At 36.8% G+C, this 18,569-nt stretch overlaps 1 protein-coding gene across 1 annotated transcript in view; it reads right to left on the reverse strand.

Annotated features, from left to right (window-relative positions):
- LOC6047682 overlaps positions 1-18,569 on the reverse strand; it is a 55,010-nt gene that overhangs the window by 12,574 nt on the left and 23,867 nt on the right. Inside the window, exon 2 of the mRNA XM_038257019.1 lies at positions 74-477. Coding sequence (XP_038112947.1) covers positions 74-477 — 404 coding nt within the window. The remainder of the gene's footprint in view (positions 1-73; positions 478-18,569) is intronic.

An 18,569-nucleotide genomic window follows, 5' to 3' on the forward strand; every position in this document is an offset into this window, starting at 1 on the left:
AATGGATTTAATTTGATTTTGATTTAAGCAGGATAATTTAACCACGGATTTTAGGTGTTAATCCCGCACTTACCATCCCAATCGGATTCCGGGCCGGTATCCACTGGTAGATCAACTTCCGGTTAAAGTACCACTTGAGCACGAATCCGCACTCATTAGCCTTGATCTCGTACTGGCAGTCCATAATTAGTGGCTTAACGGCAGTGGATGAATTGCCACTATCAGCTTCAACGCCAGCGTCGACGGGCTGCCCGGAAGTGAAGGACGAGAAAGTGGTGGTGGAAGTGGAAGTAGCAACGGTGGTGCTGCTCGCCACTTCATCGTCCTCTTCCGGTTCGTCGTGTTGTGGCTGATGACCATCGACACTATCCGATGGCGGTCGCGACGGTGGGAAGGCAGTGGTAGTGAGAAATTCCTCCCGTTCTAGGATGTACGTTCGGGGCACTTCAAGGTTGGTGATGTGTACGGAGCTGTAAACTGCAATAAATTGAAGGGAGAGAAAGAAGGAACAAGGCGTGAATGAAGTGCAGTTGAGTGAAGAATGCAACTAGTGAAGTGTTACTGGAAAAGGGTTCCTTCTTGAATATTTAGTTTTATTTTATGCAGCAAAAAATCAATATAAATGAAAATTTCTCCTTTGTAAACATAAGGATATGATCCTTTTTGATGAGTTTGACGGTCACGGGTCCCCCAGAGACCGTTATTATAAAAAAAAAAATTTCCATCCAAACCAATGATTGGACATGGTTCCTGGGACCATTTTACACCTCTGGACCAAGTTTCAAAATATTTGCCGGCAGGAATTTCGAATACGGTCAGTTTTAGTGTTTCGAGTAGAAATTAAGGGAAATCACATGTAAAATGCGTAGAAAAGATCAAAGTTTCAATGTTTTAACAACAAAACATTACTGGTCATGGTTTTAAATTGTATTAACATGTAGCAGAATGATATAAAAACGATTTACAGCTCTGACTTAGCCGGATTAAGCCGATGTTAAGTGACTTAAGTATATTATTTACAAGTTTATGCCTTAATATCTAAAGAAAACTCCTACATCAAGTGATTTAAAGTCAAGGAAAACTAGGTTGCACAAAAATAACTTAAAATGGGGTGACTTTGAGCCAAGGGGTGACATTGTACCAACAAACGCTTTTTTTTTTTTTCGTTACAAACATGCATATATTTCATCTACAATCAACAAACAACGTTTTTTAGATGTGACTTAACTCACCTAAGCCTGCTTGATTAGCTTAAGTATAGTAACAGCATAACAATATCTTAGGAACGCAAGTGAAAAGTTTGAAAGTTAATTAACAAAAGGTGACGCCTTACGCCTGTGCTGAAGAGAGGCTTATAATGTATAAGTGTATCAAATGTTCAAATCATAATCAAGAAGTGTAAATTGAGGTTTTGTGAAATGTTAAGTGTGAAGTGTGCGTAGGGCTAAAACAAGTGGTTGCTATTGTAATCAATTACAGCGTTGAGCAACCGATCATTGTACACTTCGGCGGTTTTAGGCGCTTTGTACCGTTGCCAAACGACGTCAAAGTCCGAATGTACGGACTCAGAGGCTTGCTCATTATGTAGCCCAAGTCCTCGTCCCGTAGCCTTACAAAAATCAGGTACGTGATGCTTAGTAATATGATATTTTGAAGTATTAGGTAGCTGAAGGTCTTCCCAGCTAGACACAAATTCGTGGATACTTTCTTCAAAACTAGCATCTAGTTTAAATGAGAAACACTTATTATATACGTCGTTGAACTTCTTCAGAGCCTGATAAATAAATAAATAATTGTTAAAATCTCTCACCTTCTTTCTCAAATAGCTTACCTTAGCGTAACCAAGTAAATCAGAATTAAGTTCCAAGCAATCAGCCGCCTTCAATAGCGCGTGACAAGCCCGGCCTAATCAAGCAGGCTTAGGTGAGTTAAGTCACATCTAAAAAACGTTGTTTGTTGATTGTAGATGAAATATATGCATGTTTGTAACGAAAAAAAAAAAAAAAAAAGCGTTTGTTGGTACAATGTCACCCCTTGGCTCAAAGTCACCCCATTTTAAGTTATTTTTGTGCAACCTAGTTTTCCTTGACTTTAAATCACTTGATGTAGGAGTTTTCTTTAGATATTAAGGCATAAACTTGTAAATAATATACTTAAGTCACTTAACATCGGCTTAATCCGGCTAAGTCAGAGCTGTAAATCGTTTTTATATCATTCTGCTACATGTTTATACAATTTAAAACCATGACCAGTAATGTTTTGTTGTTAAAACATTGAAACTTTGATCTTTTTCTACGCATTTTACATGTGATTTCCCTTAATTTCTACTGAAACACTAAAACTGACCGTATTCGAAATTCCTGCCGGCAAATATTTTGAAACTTGGTCCAGAGGTGTAAAATGGTCCCAGGAACCATGTCCAATCATTGGTTTGGATGGAAATTTTTTTTTTATAATAACGGTCTCTGGGGGACCCGTGACGGTTTGACGTTGAATGACGTTGAACGATTCTTATGCTTTTGGTAGTTTTATAAATTTTAACTTCAAACTGTAATTTTTGAATACTAATAAACAAATTCTTCTTGCACAACCCCCTTTGAAAAATTTGAGTTTGATTTCAATTCAATTTTAATCCAAATTGGCCACGGTAAACAAAAACGTAAGCCTGCTCCAGTGGAATCGCTGGCGGCGGTTGGACTCGTAATCCAAAGGTCGTCCGTTCGAACCCTGGGGTGGAAGATTCCTTGGGGTAGAAAGAGGTTTGGGTGCTCTCTCCATTCAAGTCTTCGGATTCCTTGGTTCGAGCAGAAACTTGCAATAGAGACCACGAAAGACCTGGGGGTCGTTAATGTGGATGGTCTTATTTTGAAACAAAAACGTAAAAAATCTCAATGTTGATCTTCGTTTTCAAAGAATATTAGAACACTTTCGTTAAAAAAGGTTGAAAAATAAAATGGTAGATATATTTTCATTCAACAATAGCATAATTCTGGTGCCTAACAAATAAGCAAGATCTATTCCAAGAAATAAATAGTATCTGAAATAATCCTTGACATGAAAATTGCAAACAAGCTGATAAGTTCAATAGATTGTAGATTGTAGATTGAAATGGATTGTAGATTGAAATAGATTGTAGAATGTCTAGCTTGAATTTTGACCACATTTTTGTATTTTTTTTTTAAATTAACATCTTTGAAACCAGATTTTGCACTATGATGATGCATTATGATGATGCATTATGATTAAAAAAATGTCTCTTTGGGTCCCATCCATAAAACATATTAAAAAAATCAAAAATTCAAAAATATGTATGAAACTTTAAGTGTTGAAAGGTGAATTATAGAAATGGATTATTTATTTTAGAGTGTAATATATTTTTTTCTGAATAGTCCTAATTATAATCCCAACATTGCCGAAGACACCAAATCGCTCATAAAGTTCCATCTCATGATAAAGATTTTCATATATTTACGTACCGTCATCTGGGGCAAATCGGGACTACAGTCAGAATAGGGACAGCAGGTTTTAGAGCACTTAAAAGCTTGAAATTTGGAAATCAATGCACTAATTGTGTTAGTCTGTGTCTGTTCTATCCGAAACCTATCAAAAATATCCAAATATTGTGCAGTAACATGGCTAAAACAGCTGTCCCAATTCGCCCATGTCCATTTTGTTATTTTGCTTCTTTTGATATAGGGAATGTATGAACAAAGTTTCATCCAAATAAAGAAATAGAACTACTAAGGTTAGTATTATCCAAACCACAAAAAAATAGTTCGCAAAAACGTGAACAAATGTGTGTGTGTGTTTTTTTAAACTGACCAATTAATAAAATTTTCATTTTTTGCTTATAGGGTATTTTTGAAACCGCCTTGAATCAGAGTGATTCAAAAACGCCCAAAATGCAAAACCGTTTATTTTTTGTTAGAAATGTTCTATAAATTGAAGAAGAATAAGTCTGGACTTTTCATTTATTAGGGAATATAAACACATGCAAACATTGAGTGTATCCCGCTAACTTCGATGGACATTGACAAACAATGTGAGGGATTGGGTGTATTGTTTATAGGACCTAATAAAAACAAGTCCAGAAGACCGTTTCATCCCAAGTTCGTAAAAAATCTTCTGATTATCGAGTCTGAACTTTAATATAAAAGTACCATATTCGTTTATTGTGCTGAGATGTTGTCATTATGTACTCAACTCATCCAAAACCATGATATTTCTGGCTATTTACTTAACTGCATCTCATCAGGTTAAAGCATTTCCTTTGAAATCTGATTTATTGTATGGTTTTGAAAATGATCTTTATACTAATAGCGATAGACTACATTTTTTAAGAGCTAAATTTCCAACCCTGATGCTCAAATAGAAAATATTCTCATTCTCCAGCCGGTTTGCAGTTCATAAAAGTGCTAAACGTAAAACAATCAGAAATAAATTTTATTACAGAAACGCTCTCCTCCCAGATAGCAATCAACGTTCCCGTCTGTAGAGAATGTGTTCCCACACTACCAACCAACTCCCTCGAACACATCCTTAAACTAATCGTCCCAAATGGCACACAAAGGGAAAACTTAACACCAACTTAGAACCGACTAACGACTATGAGGAGGATTCCACGTGCGGGTGGTGGCAAAATATAAACGTATTTATTTTCCACGATTTTCCACGCTTTTCCAGCGAACGAAACGAAAACGTGAAACTCGTGAAAAGCAGAGAGCTCACACTAATGAGGTTTAATATTTTATTGCATTATTTAGCAAGATTGATCCAGGATTTGCACAGTTTGCGTTCGCGGTTCTACGTCTCGACAGACGTCGGTCGTTTTCAGCCTCCGGCAGTAAAAATTCCTTCTCTCACTTGGCTGTACTGTACAGATTGTTCTCGCTGCGTGCATCCCGCGGTGAGCTCTGATGAGCGCTGACACTAGGCAGGAACAGTGAGAGTGAGCAAGAAGGATGCATTCGGTGGGTTGCGTTTAATAATGGGAGCAGTTTGCTCTGCAGGGTGAGTGGAGCTATTGTTGGACAATATTACAATAATTTGAGACGAATGCCACTGAGGTGGTAAAGTGTCTTTAATAAAACTACAAATTACACAACTCTACAATTCTGAAGTTGATGTCAGCAAACGCTTATGTTTCATCAAGGTATGATAAATGTGGGCTCCTTGAACACGGCCAATATTAGTGAATTTACTGGCAATAAATAAAATTGTAAATTTTAGGTATAAATGATATTGAACATCTTTAGCTACCATGCGTACCCATTTTATGTTTGGAGGTATCACAAATAACGGAGCGCATGGTTGCCTATAAGAAGATACGCATGGAAGATTAAGATTATTCCATACCATTTATACCAAAATTTACAATTGTCACGAAATGCAATAACATTCAATTCTGTCGGTTGTAGCGTGATCCTAGAGCTAAAATCTATCATACCTTCATGAAACTGTAGCATTTACATACATCAACTTAAACAATGTTGAATTGTGTAATAATTTCAAAAACTCGTGTAAACGTCATTGGAATGACACTACGGTTCTGCCTGGTATCACGGAAGTGGAACCTAAGGATCGAAACTACAATCGATTTGGAACCAACGAACGTTTATTTTTTTTAAATACAAAATTTTTTGTTTTAAACGTTAATATTTTGAGGAAATAATAATCAATAATTTTTTCAAGAATAAATTGGATTATTTAAATAGTATTTTTTAATCCAATGTTCCAGTTTCCCCAGAAAATGACTGACAAAACCGGTCGTTGAGCAGGTTCAAAATTTTTCCACTGTCCATACAAAAAATATTAATGAAAATAATTCCCAGATAAGTAAGTAAAACAAATTACAAAATAATTGTATTGAGTTGATTGTAAAAAAATGTAAAAAAAATCATGTAAAAATTCAAGGGCGTCCAAATAAAATAAAAAGTGGGTTAAAACAATATTATATTATCAAAAAGATCTTATCGTTGCAAAAACAAGATTTTATCCACGAAGGTTTACCGAGTACTGCAGCCAAGCAACTTTGTCGAAGTCATCATCGTTTTATCTCGCAATCTACGCCTTCTACGACCAAATTAAAGGGTTACATACGTGTAAATCGGCATAATTTTCATAGGTTGGTTTGAGAGTCGTTTGGTGTTCGTGGGGGAGATCGGTTCGTGAATCGACCGGCGAGAACCCGCGAGAAAGTGATAGAAGTTTCTGGAATTTCTTCAAAAAAGTATTCGCGGTGTGGCCATGGAAATTTGGCCTTCAGTCGATTGGTGTTCGTGGGGGAGATCGATTCGTGAATCGACGCGCGAGAACCCGCGAGATAGTAGTGGAAATTCGGGAATTTGTGTCGTTGTGTGAATTTTGGCGCTGTGTCGTGCGCGGAGTAGCAGAGCTATTTGATACTTTTGGGATATTATATTATGAACTGCACGTCACGGATTAAAACGTTAATTATATTAACACTTCGTTTCCAAAACCCTTCCCATAGCTTCATTGCTCGGATGGCACGCCGACGGTAAGAATTAAAAAATGATTTTATGAATTGCACGTCACCTAATAAAATGATTATTATGATTACACTTCCTTTCAAAGCCCTTCCCATAGCTTCGTTGCTCGGATGGCACGCCGTCGGTATGAAGTAATAAATAAACAAATATGTTATGAATTGCACATCGCCGAATAAAACGTTAATTATAATTACACTTAGTTTAAAAGCATTTCCCATAGCTTCGTTGCTCAGATGGCACGCCGGCGGTATGAAGTTTCAAAAAATACCCGATTGAATAAGTCCTTCTCATAGCGTCGTAGCTCGGAAGGCAAGGATCATGTTTCATTTTTTTTTTCATTTACCAAGATGAATCCTGACCTTCCCTTTCCTTCCCCTACTAGCACAATTCCCCCACTTCCCGTGATGCTTGAAGGAGATGCTGTGGATTCAACGGTCTCATGCGGTGTCAACAGGTATAGAGCGACAAACTCTGTGTCTGATGTGTCTGTAACTTCAACTATCGGACTAACATTCCTACCTTTGTTGAACTGCATCTCCTTGGGAGGGCGCCGGTATTGACTTAAAGCAGAGATCTTCAGGGGTTATACAGTGAGGATGATTAGCTCCCACTACTCATCTGTTGGTTCATTGTGTAACTTCAGCTGATCCGTCAATAACGGAGTAGCAGCTCATTGGCAGTCAACCATGCTCATGCTCATAATTTTCATAGGTTGGTTTGAGCACACGCTTGAACTTTTTTTCAAATCTGTTTTCAGGGCATTAAAATATATGTTTTCATTTATCTATGTAATTAATTTGAACTCATGTGGTTGTGTCTTTGCCGAGATATAGCTATTTGAAGTTTGCAGTTAAAAAAACGGGTGCCACGATATCACAACACTGCTTTGACAAAATCGGCTCAAAAGTTTGGTGAAGACTCATTAAACCGGTCCTGTGTGAATGACGAAGGCCGATTTTCAAAAAGTATATTTTTAAAAAAGTTAAAAATATTTTTACATTTTTAATATAAAAAATAGTTATTTTTTGATTTTTGATTTTTTTAAAGGGTAATTCTCTACCAACTCACACGAAATCGGCAAAAGTTACCCCAACCCCTCTTTGATTTGCTTGAAACTTTGTCCTAAAGGATAACTTTTGTCCCTGATCACGAATCCGAGGTCCGTTTTTTGATATCTCGTGACGGAGGGGCGGTACGAGCCCTTCCATTTTTGAACATGCGAAAAAAGAGGTGTTTTTCAATAATTTGCAGCCTGAAACGGTGATGAGATAGAAATTTGGTGTCAAAGGGATATTATGTAAAATTGTACGCCCGATTTGATGGCGTACTCAGAATTTCGAAAAAACGTATTTTTCATTGGAAAAAAACACTAAAACAGTTTTAAAAACTATGCCATTTTCCGTTACTCGACTGTAATTTTTTTTGGAACATGTCATTTTAAGGTAAATTTAATGTTCTTTTCGAATCTACATTGACCAAGAAGAGTAGAGTATTTTTTTTCATTTAGAACAAAAATTTTCATTTTGAAATTTCGTGTTTTTCCTAACTTTGCAGGGTTATTTTTTAGATTATGAAAAAAGATCTTAGATCTAAAAATTAACCCTGCAAAGTTAGAAAAAACACGAAATTTTAAAATGAAAATTTTTGTTCTAATTGAAAAAATTACTAAAATGACACGTTCCAAAAAAAATTACAGTCGAGTTACGGAAGATGGCATAGTTTTTCAAACTTTTTTAGTGTTTTTTTTTTTCGATGAAAAATACGATTTTTAGGAATTCTGAGTTCGCCATCCAATCGGGCGTACAATTTTACATAAAAGTCCCTTTGACACCAAATTTCTATCTCATCACCGTTTCAGGCTGCAACTCGGTGTTTAGAGAAAAACGCTCACAAAGTTTGACACTTCGCTTTACGCATGGCAAAACTTTGAGCTTAAATCGTCTCTTACTCAGGTTAATCATGAAATATCATCATGAAATTTGCAGGAGTGTTTGAAATTATCATTTTAGTGGATTTAATAAATTTTGAATATTTGTGATTTTCTACATGTTTGTAACCCCTTAAGAACAAGCATGTATACGATGTAAATTCCCAATAAAAACTGTGAAAACTAATCAACCCCAATTTTTTTTTGCATCGCTGAATCTAGAATCTGGTGCAGTGATTCTAGATTCAACGAAGCAGTTGTTTACACCTTGAACAACGTTGTTTATGTTTCGAAAACAGTATTTAAAGAGATGGTAAAAGAATTTTTAAGATGAAAAATTGCCTTATACGACATTATTCATAAACAGATACAATAGCCTTAAGGTTAAACTTAGGAACCGCCTTTTTCAATTAACCTTCGGTCGTAGAAGTTTATTGCGCCGTTTCTTTTTAGGAAGATTTCGGTGGAAAATTAGTTCCAAACAAAGATAGCCACTTTTTTATGGAGTAACGTTGCAATGTTGTTGAATAATAAACTTCATTCTGTCAAGAAAAGCTTACAGTTCGGCTAAAATACCATGCGTCTCCTTCAAATTTCAGGAGTCCGAGCATCCGGACAAGAATAGGACATCGATTCAGATGAATAGAACGGGACATCAAATAGCCATTAGCTAAAGTGTGGTTTCACAACCGGGTGGGCACATCAAATACTGGATGCTGTTATGTTGGCTTGTTGGCAGCAGATAATCCTCTGATGGTTATACCGCTAGAGCTAAAGTGGTAATCGAGTTATGTTAACACGGAGGAGCATGCCGACGGGGAGTGTTGTTATGACGGTATACGATATGACATGATACGATACGATATGTGTTCAACGGCACCAGAGTTGTGGTTGGCTTTTGAACACCAATCAAATTAATTCGCTGCGGGGAAATGCTTTGTGAGAGATTGTTCCGAAAATCAATGCAATTGATAGAAATTTATTACTTTAAAAAATCTGCTTGTTTTAAGGAATACAATTTAAAGAATTTTTATTTTGAAACCGACTAGGATATCTTAAAATGAAAAACCCGATTCGTTGAAATTCAATTATTGAATTCAATTTATACCAGCCACAACAGCCAGCGACGACGACCTTGTTTCGCGCCAGCACGATAAAATTAGTGTTCATTTTCTCTCCCTTTGGCTGGCTGCCTTCGCATCCCGATCTCGTTCACGGCAAAAGAAGCACTTTGCGGTCAATTGATTTAGGATTGACGTAAGGTCGCGCGGTTTTCTTTTCCTCGTGAAAGACTACTCCGCGTGGTAAGTGAAAACCGTGGCGTTCACGGATTAATGGAAAACTGTCTCGCAAGCTGATTTGGTTTCGAAGCTAGGGATTGTGGTTTTGGGAAGGATTTTTTTAGTGTTATAACTGTAAACGTGGTAGCTTTTTAGAAGTAATATTTCCAAATTAATTCGATTTCAAGTTAAATTTAAAGCACAGCAAATCTACGTTGTCGTGCTATCTGTAGAGTTGCATTGTCGCATGTCGCTTTTTGACGTTCCGAGAAAAACGCGTTTTGATGTTTGACTTTGAATAAACAAAAAATAGCGCACACAGTGTTATCAATACCAAACACTTTTTATTTGGTTGACCATTCTGTACATTGTCCCGAAGTTCGGTTGCCGGAGCCCAGAGTTATAATTAAATAAAAATGTTTGAGGGACTCGGGCATGTACGTGTGTCAAAGGCGTTCTGACCTGAAATCCTTTTGGCCATTTGTCGCACTTAGATATTTTTTTTTTACAATTGCTTTAAAATGGACTTTACGTAAAACAGGTCGCCTAATTAGATGACGTACTCGAAATTGAAGCACAACACTATTTTCATGAAAAAAATATATAGAAATAGTTTTGGCCTCTGCTCTTTATTCGTTACCCAACTGTAAAAATATTTGGAACGTGCCCTTTTATGGGAAATTTCCAATATGCAATAACTCAGAAGGCCCATTGTTTTATGTAGAACAGAATCTTTCATTCTAAATTTTCTTGTTTGTTTTTAACTTTTCAGGTTTATTTATAAGAGTGGTTTTAATGATTAGATTCCTTCTGATGCAGACTGCTGAATATTTTATTTATTCAAATTATGAACAATTCTAGAGTGTTTTTAATAGGTCCTATAATATTTTGACCGAGCCACGTAGCCCAGTGGTAACGCTTCCGCCTCGTAAGCGGTAGATCGGGGTTCAAATCCCGGCTCGGACCAACACAACTGGTGATCCTTTCTCTTCTGGAATCGATTGCTTAGTAAAGGGAAGGTAGTGTATCGTCACAAACTGGACCTTATCACGACACCTTAGGGAGGCGACCTATGGAATGTTAACATTAACCTTAACATGTTAACATTAAGTTGAGAATGAAACTGCCACTGAATCCGCTTTGTAAATGCCGGCCCCGATACTCTTCAAGGGTGTTCCCCTCAGGAACTGGGAAAGATTTACTTACTTACTATAAACATATGAAACACAATAGTCTTTTCAAAAAAAACTCTAGAATTGTCCACATGGGGGAACGGAAGAAATTCCGAAATTAATATCCACGCGGTTTGTACACTCGATTTCTAATTTGAACAACAAGTAATGATTAATATGACTATTAAAATACATGTAGTTCTCAATTAAAAATAAAGTTCAAATCGGGAAATGAACTGTTTTATCGGAATCTCTAGAAAATGTTACACTAAAAAAAGATCTAATAGTTTTATAGTTCCACGTACTTATCATCAGATTTATAGGCATCCTAGAGCAAAATCTCGGAAATTCTCACAGAAGCAAGTTTTATTCACTCAGAGAGCCCAAGTGTCCACATCCACACTCTTCAACACTTTCCACTTTATATTCCCCTTCCACAAGGTTATACTTTCAACCATACACATCATCCTGTAACGTTTAGTAATCTTTCCGAGCCGGTGCAAGGGAAAGTATCATTCTAAATGCCACCCTCTCTAGGGTTTTCTCTTAGGGTTTGCTCCTATCAGCAGCACCAACCCCCGGTGGCTGGTGTTGAGTTTATTCACCCGTGGAGTTAATGAAGAGTGCAGAGGGCACCGCAATCTGGTGAACCCATCGCAAATGAGGACTCTTCTCAGGAGGATGTGCTATTTTGTGGTGCAAACATGCACCATTTCCCACAGTCAGGCTCGATAATGTGTGCACCTGGTTGGATACTAATGGAGAGAGATTACTCGGACGTGATGATATTTGCTACTTTCCATGTATTATTGTCATTGTAATCCGGTATTAGATCCTTGTCATCAATTGTCAGAAGTCTCTTCGCTTACAAAACCCTGAAATTTTTCATAATAATGGCTTTATAAAAGTGACCCAAAATTCACACCAGATTTATCGTGAGCTCGTTAATTTAAATTTCATGCAATTCCAACGCTCAACCACCCAAATAAAGAAAAGACCTTTCTCAAAAGAACCTTTTCACCGTACATAATTAACCTTTTGTCGTGTTTGTCAACGGTCACATTTCATAAATAAACGGCAGTTTTTTTTCTACTCTCTTCTGAGCTCAACCTTTTAAAAATATACCCTATCCATGTTGTGACCACCACAGCGGCCAATCGGTCCAAACAAGGCCCTAACAAGTTGCCACTGCCAGCTGGAACCGACAAAGGATGGAGGCCTTTCTGTGTGTGTGAGAGAGTGAATGTGTTGCCACTTGAGACACTGACCTATAATATGTTTGCCCTTTTTTCCCCCACCACCAGGACTTTATCCATTCATGACGATACGTCCTTTTCAACTCCGGTTTCGGTGTATATTGATGGAGATACGACATATTTTTAAAACACACCACCTCCGGATAACATCTATCGTGTGGAGTCTAGAGAGCCTGGAGCTTATATGGAGTCTGGTGAGCAGAAAGAGAGATCAAAAAAAAGGGGGAAAAGGACCTTTTCGGTCGCTCTTTGTTTCCCCTTTGCTGGCAGTCAACCATACAGGGCTCATAATGGGGCACAGTGTGGGCTGGAAGTCTAATTAGTCATCGTTAGCCATCATGCGTCTCCATTAAATTACAAATTATTATTCAATTCTGGATTACTTTTTCAAAACAACAATGCGCCATGGGTTTCCTATGTACATAGGACCTTTTAAAAAAGCAACCCCCAGACCCAATGTCAGTCCTGATTATAAATATAGCCCAAAATATGAAAATGTCAAATATACGTTATTAAGAGCGAGTTTTTCACCAATGTGTAACAGGTCGTTTCGAGGTGCTCCGATTTGGATGAAACTTTCAGCGTTTGTTTGTCTATACATGAGATGAAATCATTCCAAATATGAGCCCTCTACAACAAAGGGAAGTGGGGTAAAACGGGCTTTGAAGTTTGAGGTCGAAAAAACATAAAAAAAATTAAAATTGCTCGCATTTCCGTAAAACTTCATCAATTCTAACTCTCTTAGATTCATTCGAAAGGTCTTTTGAAGCACTTCAAAATGTGCCATAGACATCCAGGATTGGTTCGACTTTTTCTCTTAGGTTTTGCAAATTACTGTCAAAAATGGATTTTTTTAAACCTTAATATCTTTTTGCAACAACCTCCAACACCCATACTCCCATAGGTCTAAAGATAGGTAATTACATGGACTATAAGCCTATGGTATTAACTTTTTGACCAATCGCAGTTTTTCTCATAGTTTTTCGATTTTTCTGAAACAAACATTTTACAACGTTAGTTTTTGCCCTGTAGGCCGCCATAGCAGCACTTTTTGGTCTCAATTATGTCATATTCGGCATCCTCGGACAATTTCACGTAAGTTAGAAGTATTGGAGTTTAAAACTTGATTGGAAAAATTGCCATTTAGAATGAATTAAAATATTTTTTAACAATTTGTTGGATTGAGGGTAAAACAGGTTTTCGCCTACTTGATACAGCATTTGACATATTGATCACAGGGTACATAAGATCTATTTATTTTTTCAAAAATGTTTTATTTAATTATTTTTTAAATCAAATTTACAACTCCAATACTTCTAACATACGTGAAATTGTCCGAGGATTCCGAATATGACAAAATTGAGACCAAAAAGTGCCGTCTTCTTGGCATGCAGGGCAAAAACTAACGTTGTAAAATGTTTGTTCTAGAAAAATCGAAAAACTATGAGAAAAACTGCGATTGGCCAAAAAGTTAACACCGTAGGCTTATAGTCCATGTAATTACCTATCTTTTGACCTATGGGAGTATAGGTGTTGGAGGCTGTTGCAAAAAGATATTAAGGTTTTAAAAAAATCATTTTTTAACAGTAATTCGCAAAAGCTTTGAGAAAAAGTCAAACCAATCCAGGATGTCTATAGCTAATTTTGAAGTGCTTCAAAAGACCTTTTGAATGCAACTAAGAGAGTTGGAGTTGATGAAGTTTTACGGAAATGCGAACAATTTTAAGATTTTTTTTGGTTTTTTCGACCTCAAACTTCAAAGCCCGTTTTACCCCGCTTCCCTTTGTCGTAGAGGTCTCATATTTGGCATGAGTTCATCTCATGTATAGACAAATAAACGCTGATAGTTTCATCCAAATCGGAGCACCTCGATACGACCTCTAGAACAAACCGAGCAATATTTACAAATACTGCCTCTTAAGGCCCTTTCAAGAAGTTTATATTGTTTTTTACAATTTATAATATTTTTCAACATTGAAAATTGAGCAATTTGTTTTCAACATATCGCGAGTTGAAAAATAAGGGCTCAATAGATGATACCTATTGAGAAAATACACATTTTTCACAAGATATCGATAATATTTTTTGCAGGTTTTATAAATAGGCCGTGGCAACCTTTTGCGGGGATCCTTTGGGGTTTTAACAGAGGTTTATCGGGGCGCTGGGGAGTCTGCAAGGACTAAGTGGTTTCAATGTGATTCTATGACAATTTCCGGAATTCCATTTCCCGGAATGGACGTTTTCCGGAATGGACACTATCCGGAATGGACGTTATCCGGAATGAAATTTCCCGGAATGGACGTTTCCCGGAATGGACAATTCCCGGAAAAAATAGTTTTTTTTAATTACCTGATTTGACAATGAATGGAATCTTGCCTACTCGCTTACTTGTGTTTAAGAATTATTAAGTTTGTACACCGTTGGTTTGACCTAGTCACATGGAACTTGATATTTTGACAACAATATGAATGATAATTACATGAATGAAGCAAGCGTTCACTGCAAATTTTGGATTGCCATTTCAGTAAAATAATTAACTGAATGCGATTCAGTAATCATCACTTTTGCTGAAATTTGGTAATGAATTAAAACATTGCTGAAAAATCAGTAACTGCATATCTGTCAAACTGAAATGTTACTTATGATTAAGTCTTATTGTTTGGATGCTGCCGAGAGAAAATCCTTTTTCAATCAAATATGTTGAGTTTTTTTTTTATTTTGTATTGTGATTTTTAGAAACCAATGTAAAAATGTTAATAACCAATGCCTCGATGCTAACCACCTGTTTTTTAGGTTTGGGCGATTGATGAAATAAATGTATAAATAACAGTACTGGAAACATTTTCAATGACAAGCAAAATCAAATTTTGATAACTGAAATATCAGCAACGATTGCTGAATCTTCAGCAAATGATCTGTCAAACTGCTAAAAGAAAATTACTGAATTTTCAGCAAAATAATTTGACATTTCTTGTGTTTAAATTTCAGTTGTTTTGATAACCATTTTACTGAAACTTCAGTAAATCATCTGGCAAAGTGACAAATATCAATTAAAATCAGACAACTGATAACTCAGTAAAATCTAAATTGCTGTGTTGTTTACGGAACTTTCAGTAGATGAAAATTCAGTAAAACTTTACCGAATTCCAGCAAAAAAAAAAGATAGATATTAGACAAACACTAGATTTTATAAACATTCTTTCAATGTGATGTTATGTAAGAATTTTCCCTTCTTTTGTTAATCAGTTGACTTTTGTGACTAAATTCTACCAAACAAAAAAAAATGTTTATTTTCAAAGAAGGGAAAACTTCAAGAAAATAAAAAGCTTTTCAGAAATCAATGTATAATGCGTACTTTCTTGAGATTTTCCCTTCTTTAAAAATACACGATCTTCCTGTGTTTTTCGATGATTTTAGCAAAAAAAAATCACATTGAATGTTATCTCCAGATCCACCTGGATTGCTAATAAATCGTCGCCGTCGTGCTTACTTGTCGTACGTGCATTTGGGGCCAAACTGAGTAAAAAAGCCATTTTGTGTAGCTCACAATGTCTCACCTTTTGACCTTCACAGATCCCCAAAATTCGATTTCAATCCTGAGACATTCAACGAAATCCGAAAAACTCCGTGCATTTTTGTCACTATGAAAGTAAATTCAATCTTGTCGTGCTATCTTGTCACTTCCTGATAATTGATGTAAGTGCGACAACTGGCCAAAGGGATTTAAACATTTGTAATTATAACTCGTGACTCCAGCAACCAACTTCAACCAAACTTCGGGAAAATGCACATGATGGTCAGTCAAACAAAACGTATTTGTTATTGTTTACATTGCGTGCTTTTGAGATGTCCAAAAAAGTGTCCACGTGGTTTGTGGATGGTCCCTTTGCCCATTATTGTAATTTTTTAATGCTTTTTAAAATAATGAATAAAAAAAACTCCAAAGTCCAAATAATTTGTACCGTCATTGTGTTTTGAAAACTTCCGTCTGCCAACTAGTACTTAATAAATGATCTCTCGCCTGGATAACAGGATACAGCAGTCTAGGACCTTCTTCTTCTTCCTCTTATTCTACAATCTATATAGTACCTATCAGGCTCTGCTCACTTGTGGCTATCATAGACCGAGGGCTCCTGTTTGTTCCAGCTCTTCAGATGCTGTACACAACATATACTTCAGGCCGCCTTCGAGAGGCTATTTATGTGACGATTTTGTGGCGTGGTTTATTTTTACCGTTTTTACCATCAGATACACCGACGTCGAGGTCGAGGACTTGAAACTGAGGAACTGCTCTGCTTTCAAAGTCCAGAACAACCGAACCTTCTCACTCGGCTGCCTTTAATCTGCCACTACACAAGGATTGAGGCCGTTATAGGATCTGTAGCAGAGAAAGACAGATGCCCTGGCAGGTGTACTCCGGGTCTATTCAATGTCTAGCCCGGTTGACGCTTCTTTTCCCCTTCTTTATAAATGAGTAACTAGGACTTGTGTACCGTTGGAGGTGGTTTAACAGATCATGAACTTAAGTTAAAGTTTTAAAACAGTTTAAAATTTGTTTGATTTTTTTTTAAAGCAAACTTAGGAAGGGACAAAATACAATTTATACATTATTATGGAAACAATTTAAATAAAATTCTCTAATCATCCGTCAACGGTACTTCGAATGTATTTAGAGGCCATATGAACATCCAGAGTCGTTTCTTCAGTATGAAGGTTTCTATGGTTACTATTGGTTAGGGATTTATTGCTAGCGGAAATGCAGAGGAATTTCGGAAGAACCTTCTACGTACAGTACCCCACCTCCTCCGTCAGCAGACGCCCGGTTTTACTTGTTCAGTATATTTGCTGAAATCAAAAATTAAACCAATTTCCGTTTTTTTTCGCCCCAGACGTGTTGGTGCGGTAGATAGATTTTTGTTCTTTGCTGGGACTGGCTGTGTGTGTGCAAATTATGCCAACATGAAGGTGGAACGCAGATTAGACTGTAAATGGAATTTTGAATTCGAAACGGATATAATCTGCGAACGCAAAGTGAAACATGCTTCACGGATGGGGTTTAATTTACTTTGTGCGGAACGTTGCGACATTTAAGGCTTAATTTTATGAGACATCTTTGATTCGATTTTCTATTTACTTTTCTTCTTGCCTACATTTGATTTAAATTTCAAAACATTAAATAAAAAAATATTTACAAAAATGACCTAATCCATTTTAGGTGATTGTTGCCTTCCTCACGTACATAAATCTCTCGGATTAGTTTTCAAAAAGACGTGAGAGCCATTGGTAAACATAGCCCTTTTTGAACCGGTGCTGGGTTCATTTACAGTCCTTCAAGTGCCCTAAACTTAAAACAAATAAAATATTGTTTAAATTTGGAGAAAAGCGAAAATAAGTGTCGGAGGTCACGGTGGCTCTTACGGCTTCTTGAAAACTCACCCGAGAGCAACTATCTACGAAATCGGCCGATTTCGACCATTTTTATTTTTTGTATTTTTTTATTTGACTTAAACTTTGCGTCATTGGGTCACCCATACAAGTCTCCATACAATTTTGGCTGCTGTCCATACAAAAATGGTATGTAAATATTCAAACAGCTGTAACTTTTGAGTGCGAGCGAGTTGTGGCGCTATAACCACGGCAAATAGTGTCCAGGGCATTCGTGGAAATACAATGTCCCATCCCAGAGGGTCCCGGAGTACCAAACCTTCTTAGCATGGTGCTCCCAACGAATACAACCAAAATCTCGGATCGTATGGTGGTGTGTCCCCACGCTTCTTCCTCCCCTGTCGATTCAGAATTGTGTTGTTGTTCGAACACTCTGTGCTCAAACTCAACCCAATTACGAGTCATCTCTGCGATACGGCTTTACGCAGTAGGCCTGGCCGCTTTAACGCTTGTGATGTCTCAATGCATTTCAATGTAATGGCGCACTACAAATGTTAATAAATGACAAGAAGAGTGCTAGGCGTCATCTAACCTAAGGCACTCTCCAGGATCCCTTCGAAAGATTGGCTGCGCTAGGGTCTGATTAGATTAGATTATTAGATTAGAAACAGCTGTAACTTTTGAGTGAATTTTCTGATCAATTTGGTGTCTTCGGCAAAGTTGTAGGTATTGTTGAGGACTTTTGAGAAAAAAATAGGTACACGGAAAAAATTGCAATTTTTTAATCAACTTTTTTCACTAAAACTCAATTTCCCAAAATACGTATTTTTTGATTTTCGAGATTTTTTGATATGTTTTAGGAGACAAAAATCCGCAACTTTTGAGCAATAGAGAAACATGGTCAAAAAATCTGCCGCCGAGTTATGAATTTTTGAAATAATAGTGATTTTTGAAAAAAATCGAAGTTTCATGCAAAAACAAGTTTGACATTATTTTTTAATGCAAAATTGAATTTGCAATCGAAAAGTACTTAACAGATT

Source organism: Culex quinquefasciatus, chromosome 2 (genome assembly GCF_015732765.1).
Source record: "Culex quinquefasciatus strain JHB chromosome 2, VPISU_Cqui_1.0_pri_paternal, whole genome shotgun sequence".
In the NCBI taxonomy this organism is placed as follows: Eukaryota; Metazoa; Arthropoda; class Insecta; order Diptera; family Culicidae; genus Culex; species Culex quinquefasciatus.